At 46.4% G+C, this 7324-nt stretch overlaps 1 protein-coding gene across 1 annotated transcript; it reads left to right on the forward strand.

The window, feature by feature from the left end:
- The first annotated feature begins 1174 nt into the window (after window positions 1-1174).
- LOC135899175 (very long chain fatty acid elongase 7-like) lies at window positions 1175-3455 on the forward strand. Its single transcript, XM_065428441.2, has one exon. It carries the CDS (start codon window positions 1175-1177, stop codon window positions 1976-1978), a length of 804 nt encoding a protein of 267 aa, XP_065284513.1. The 3' UTR covers window positions 1979-3455.
- Window positions 3456-7324: the final 3869 nt, after the last annotated feature.

Raw genomic sequence — 7324 nt, forward strand, 5'->3', positions numbered from 1 at the left:
TGCGCTATTTTCAAGTTTAAACGTTGCCGATATATACCAACACTCCAGACATCCACATTTCACTGCATGAAATGCAACAGTGGAAGACGAAAGGACGCACTGGTGTTGCATTACATAACCTTGAATCAGCGTCGACTAAGGCTAGTGAACATATTTATGAAGCCCTCTTGCCCTGAAATTTATTTTAATGCGTTGTAAGCTACAACGCATTAAAATAACGTTGGGCTGCCTCCTGAAGTAGTACAGGGGGATATCTCCATGCGCGACCTTTAACTTACCCCGCCCAATAATTTCCCCTCTTCTCTTCCAGTCTAGCTGGGGATCACCAACCAGTCTATATATTAGAAATATTTTAATTGTAGTCATTGTCATCCATGAGGGACGTTAGCTATTCACCAATCTACAGCAAACACCCAATAACATCCCATGGAAAACAAAACAAATACGTTTTGCACATTGGAGTGGTAAATTCAGTTTATGACATGATATTAAGGGTGATTGCTTTGTGAAGCATATTTGTAAAGTTTTTCATACAATATAATGAAAGGCGACGCATGCGGGGTCTCGAACACACCATCTCGAAGGAAATTGCAGCAAGTACTGCATTTCGAATAAAATAATTCCGTCTGACCGCGTTTGCATGAGAAATAACTTGCCCAAAAATATGGCCCCAAGGTCGAAGAAAAGCACCAATGTTATGTGGCACCAGGCGCGTTCTCACGCATGACGCTACCACAAGACGGTCAAGCTACATATATGCCTTCTCGAAAACCAAGCATCGCTAGGGCGCAGGCACATCCAAGGCCAATGCTTGCGCACTCCACCTAAGCTTGCAGCAGCGTGGAAACAGCGAAACGATTTCGGAGTCAGCACGCGTGTCTAAAGACTTCGCCCGTGTCATGCGGGAGCCCCGATCAAACAAAGCCACTGACGCACGGTGCTGACGGACATCAAGCACTGTGATCGGAGCGCGCGGACAAGTGCGGGCCGAATTGCTGCTAAAGGAAGTTGTTGTGGACCATCGTAGCGGTTCATTATAATCGACCATGGTTCAGTGGGGATTCAATTAGCTTCCTTTTCCTCTCCGCCTCGTCATTGGAATCCACTGGACACGAACCAATGGCCTATAAAAAGCGAACGGCAACATTCCGCGCGCAGCTAACAAGCGAGAGCCATGAATGCATCCGCATCGCCGCTCCGTACCCTGCACGAACACTATGTCCTACTGGCTGATCCCCGTACGCGGACGTGGTTCTTTATGGGCAGTCCGCTACCCGTGATGGCGTTCATCTGCTTCTATCTGGTTTTTGCCACGCGAGTTGGGCCCTGGATCATGAGGGATCGTAAGCCTTTTGAAGTGCGCAGCTTGGTGGTCTTTTACAATGTCGTCATGATAGGACTCAGCGCCTACTTCATCTACTTCGCTCTCTCGTACGCCTCCATGCGAAAGCCCGGGCAAAGTGTCTTCTGCTGGGCCACGGACCCTCGTCCGACGGAGGACAACATGTTCTTCTTGACTCGCGCCTGGTACTACATGCTCATGAAGGCCGGCGAGATGGTGGACACGCTGTTTTTTGTGCTGCGCAAGAAGACAAAGCACCTGAGCTTCCTGCACCTGCTACACCATTCCCTCGCGCTGTGGTCAGTGTGGCTGGTGCTGACTCTGGGCATGACGGGTCACGTCTTCTCGTTCCCACTCCTCAACTCTGCTGTGCACGTTGTGATGTACGGTTACTACGCTCTCGCAGCGCTCGGACCAGCAATGCGACCGAACCTGTGGTGGAAGAAGTATGTCACCCTGTTCCAGATTTTACAGTTCTTGCTTCTCTCGTTGCACGCCCTGATACCTGCGCTCCTCGACTGTGGCATATCCAGGATACTTGCCCTCGTCGGTTCATTAGAAGGACTACTTTTCGCGTCTCTCTTTTCGGACTTTTATATTAAGACATACGTTCGCAAGAGTGCGTTGAAATTATAGTTATTCCTTATAGTGCTACAAAGAAACGAACATTTCCAACAATGTTTTTAACTGACAATTTAGAATCACACTGATACTATATTGCCAGAAGTTTAGGGGCTCAAAATATTGAGCTTAAATTCAGGGCCTGTATTCACGAAAAGGCTTCACACCAGAATTATTCGTAATAGTGAATTCCAGCCAATCCTTATGCGGGGTACGTCATTGTCCAAGGGGACCAAGCAATCGCACAGAGATCTTACGTACGAAATTCTTTGTGAATTCGGCCTCAGAACAGCACGTGACCACGGGGCACCTTCATAACAGCGTGCTACATTTTGAAGTATCCTGCTTGCACAACGCTTTCACATTGAATAGTGGTGCAAGTGGGTACTAGGATATGTTTAAACGCGTTATTCGAATACTCCTTGTGTTCACTGATAGCTTCAAATGTGAATAGCCTTATTTTGTCAGTGCCCGCGCATTGACTATGTATTCCTGTGAACCATTGTACCATTCGGTGTAGCTCAACAGAGTCCAAAAAAGCAGGTGCCTATACGAGCACGTGAATATATGCGACTTCCAAAGATGGCACTTTGGAACCAACAATCATGCCATCTTGTCAGTACCACTTTGGGAATAATATATCAATATTTGGGCAAAATATTGATATGTTTGGTCCAATCACCACGTTAGGGACACAAGTTTGTCTCATCGTTCTGCCTCAACACAGATTTCAGTGGCTTACCCGCTCAACAAATCGTAAAATGACCCAAGCGTAGTCGTACTTCTTGATATGCCGCTGTATTTCTTTTATTTTATATAAATTAGCATCACATTTGGTCCTGTAGGTCCTCTACACTATTGGCTGACCATAGTAATCATGATAGTGACGTTTCTGACCATAACCCTTCGTGTCCTTTATTCTGTTGACGCTAGTAAATAATTTATGAAGCTGTATTGGGAACCAATTAGTGCTTTGCTGAGGCATTGTACTGAAGCCAGAGTGGGCGCACTGTACTCACTTTCATCTGTTTCAGAAGACGGATGGCCATTGTAAAACAGAATTTTCCGGGAGTGAACTTCGGTTTTTTAATGACTGTGAAGAGCAGACGGAACTTTCGCGTGCCAACCGCTATTTAACTTGCTCTATTCAGTGCATTACTGCAGTTCCATGCATTGTCAGCGATTGAGCATTTGAATGTTTCTAAGATTTATATGCTGCAAAGCAATACCCTCCGTTGTCACCCCAACGAGGTAAAACAGCAGCGCGAATATTGCCCTTAACATACAACTTCAATAAATGAGCACCTAATTTCACGGATATTGTGCCCTGGAGACGACAGTTCACAAACACGAACTAATTCCGCAAGCACTACCCCACTTGACCTAGACGTGGTACGAAGCATTGTTGTTTTGTTAAAAGAAGAGTTCTTATGGAATCGCGTTCATTTTCTTGAGCGAAACGGCGACCGCAGCTGTAAGTTTTGTGTGGACTGGTGGCTCATGCAGCGGGAATAACACAGTGGTTGTTTATGATGATGACACGTTGATTATGTCAGAAATATTTATGTACTTTCTGTTACACTATGACATATGTACAATACTATTGAGAATAAATTATTAGATTTTCCTTGGTTTACTGGTTTCATTCCTTTCGTTTATTTTTAGCCTGCACTTCCGCGAATAATTTCGTTTCCGTAAGGCTGCGCGGGCCTCAGCCACCTCAGCCACATAAAGACGACGAGAGGCGTTCGCGCGCTCAGGCTTACGTTCCTCGAAGTCGGCTGGGATGAAAAGTTTTTTGGGGCGACGGCCGTCGCAATCGCTATAGTGAGTGCTCGCTTTCATTGAGGGAGATCTGTTTACGTTTGTCTTTCAGCGTGTTACCCCCGGTTCTTAATTTAGTGAGCGAATGTTTACTGAAGTTTACGCTGCCTATAAAACTACTAACCTTAATTTGTATAATTCTGTAATCTTTGCTGTCGCCATCAATGCCTCGTGTTTAGTGTGATATAGCAACTTTTTTTTTTTTTTAGAGTGCAGCTTCTAGGCGCCCGTTCCTGGGTTGCGCGTCGGCGTCCATCGGCGTATAACCACGCGAAGGCGCTTGTGCCACAGCTCGCGCGTTCGCCATCGTCTTCTTCTACAATCGGCTTCGACGCCTCTCATTATGCCAGCGTTCCCATACTGCCCTTCTCTCCGTGAAGGCGCTGACGGCACTGGCCCACTGCCATAAAGGAAGACAAAAGTTAGGAGGGAGCAACGCGATTGAAGCCGAGTGTGTCGGCACAACACGTGATAGTAACGTCAGAACGCCCGGCAAATTATACGGCTGCGGCTCTGCATGCAGCGCTACGGCAGGGCCGCCGATAAAGCGCGCACTGATTTAATACCATCTGGCACCACCAAAGGACTCGGTGAATTTGGATTCTTGCTGCGAGGTCACAATGCAACAGGTCACCTGTTGGGCCGACACTGAGCAAAGGAACTGGCATAACGGAGCGTTCGTTTGCCAAGGCTGGCTGCGTGACGTAATGCTCTCTCCTAGCATTTTCCTTCCTCCATGCCCACTGCCAGTTGATGCGGTGATGTTGGTCTCGAATTCTTAACTCAGTATAACGCGAAAAAAAAGACATGTATAAGGCTGCCCTAAAATTTCGCATAAGCGAGTATCGTAAACCGCGGACACCAGTCTAAGTGTTGTATTTATAGATCATATCTTTACAGCTCAAATGCGACGGCTGAAAGAAGTGATGAAGATCACTCAAATTTAACATTCTGCCATTTGCATCTTGAGATACAGCAGCCTCATGCTTTCAAATACTTTCTATAACACCTTTCTATGCGTTTAGAAGGTCAAAATGTCGATGAGTACGCCATCCGCTGCAACGTAGAACCTTGGTCAACGCGCCAGTAATACACTTAAAGGGAGAATAAAGATTTTTGAAACATTCTTATACCTGAATTGGACCGGTATGTAAGTGCACTTATGGCTTTGATAAGGCAGTTAAAATTCGAAACTGCCACTTTAGGTCGACCGCCAATATGTGTTTCCCAGGCTAGCCTTGCAGAAATAAGCCTTGCTTTCTGCACTAGCCAGCGCCATCCCTTTCCATAAAACAAAATACGTGATGGGGGAAATGGTTCATGCACTAGAAATTTCTGTAAACTGTGCAGCACTTGTTTGTATTTTCGTAGAGGTTGTACTGTGAGGTTTCAGCATATCGGGAAAACCTTGTTAACAAACTCCTGGATGGTAAAAGGACGTGGTTATGCAGTAAATTCATAGGCTCTGAAGTTTTGCATCAATGCAGACAAGCACACGTAACGAACTTTTAAGTGACATGGTTATCACAACGAATACGCGAAAGAATCAGTCAACTGAGGAAAGGTTTCCCTTACGTACTAAAAAGTACGATCACGTGGGAACAAGTAATTAAGTGGACGCAAACATTTCGTTCGTCACAGACAGCCGAGGAGTAAACTTCTTTTGATGTCACTACCATTCTAGCATCCGATCAAGTTTAGTAAGCAGAACTCTGACAATTCGCCTTACAATTTAGTTATTCCAAGAAAAGTGCACGGCGCTGTTAGAGAAATATAGCAGCCCCCAAAACAGACATATGAAAATTCAGCAGCGTTGCTGGCCATAATGTGCAGCAACTGCCCCAACCGTGATACAAATGCGTACAAAATTTAAGCTATTTGAACCTTCCGCATTTGTACGATTGATTGCGCTCGCAATCGCGGTTACGCAAAGAATACGCAAACGAAGCTCAAGGAAGGCTATTCCGGACAGTGTGTGTTGAAAAGTTATTATTATTAATATTCCTTTTCTTATTATTCGCCCCTGTTCAGGAAAGTCACAATGATAACTCTCGCGGACCCATACTGTAGGCTACATGGAATGAGTTAGTGGTTCTAAAGATTCGAATTTAGAAAGTTCTTTTCGGCGGATCTCAGCGCTGCACAGAAATATAGGACAGAGCAAGCTCGGAAGTTTGCAGAAAATTAGTGTGATGCGACCAAACGTAGCACAACGGATGGTCAATCGCCGATTGATGTTACCGTCACCGCAAGTCATGGAGATGTGCATTGCCCGTCATTCTATTGCGCGCAGACACGACGACACTTTAGTCGAAAAAATTGCAGGCCTGCTAATAGAAAAACACTGAGCTCATGAACTATTACTTCTTGATAGGCGTAAGACATACAAGCGCCGCGGAAATGGACCTCCAAGGCGCACGCCGAAAACGTTCACCTGGAACTGATAAACTTCGCACTGGAGCTCATAGCACATGGCACAACCACCATGTTCAGCGAAGACGTGCCAACTGAGCTTGTGAGAGCACGAAGTAGCCATGCAGCATAACCCAGTTACCTCCAGCCATTTCGAGCTTTCGAGCAGGGAGAAGAGATCCAATAAGACGGCGGCGTTAAGTCATGTGACCGACTACGCGCAAATCAGCGCAAGGCGTGCACGTGCATGCAACAGACAGTGGTGATTCGACTGGGCAAAGGCAGTCACTGCTCTGTTGTTCTACGGCAGGGGTCACAGCTGTTGCAGAGGTTGCCGTACTCGGCTTTCTCGACATGTTCGAAGAGCGTAGGAGCGTAGGGAACCATTGATTCGGTTACGCTTTGTGGTAGGTGGTAATGCGCAGCTGTTCCGGCGCTTCGCCTATCGCTTTGTGACGTTTTCTCCCCATATGGTTGTGCAGTTTCGGTCATTCATTGCAACTTCTCCATTTATCCTCTGCATTGGAAGTTTGATTCTGAGAGCAGCGCAGCTTCACATTGCTGGCTGATATGTCTTTTCGGAAGAGTGTGCCCTGAAAGCAGCCATGGAAGAGACTTAACATTCCGGGATATGATCATGTAGTGCGCGTTGGATTGTGTGTTGGGTCCACACATGTCCGGTATGGGACATCCCATTGAAAACATCCAGAGGAAATGTATACCATGAAAGTTTTGGGATTTGGTTTACATCGCAGATGTCCGAAAGATGTCTTAAATAGAGCATACCGAAATTAAGGTCCCCATGTTATCCATTGGACGTACTGACCGGGACTTGGACGTTAGGATCTAATCGGGAGGTCCAGAGAAGATCCGTGGTCCAATGGTAAGCTCTCCGTGAGGTGCGAGTAGCCAGTTCCTGAGCGATCCGCGGCAGCCATCTTTTATCCCTTTCGGAATGGGGCAGCCTGCGGCTATTCGGAAAACTATTCAGTGCATCAATACATCTTTAACGCATACACGTCCCTTTGAAGCAATGAGTTTCCCAATTTTGTGCCGTCGCGTGACAGGCAGGTGAAGCTTGGGAACCCGATAACTTTTGACCAATAGCAGAGGGCTAAGGGCGAA

This window comes from Dermacentor albipictus, chromosome 5 (genome assembly GCF_038994185.2).
Source record: "Dermacentor albipictus isolate Rhodes 1998 colony chromosome 5, USDA_Dalb.pri_finalv2, whole genome shotgun sequence".
In the NCBI taxonomy this organism is placed as follows: domain Eukaryota; kingdom Metazoa; phylum Arthropoda; class Arachnida; order Ixodida; family Ixodidae; genus Dermacentor; species Dermacentor albipictus.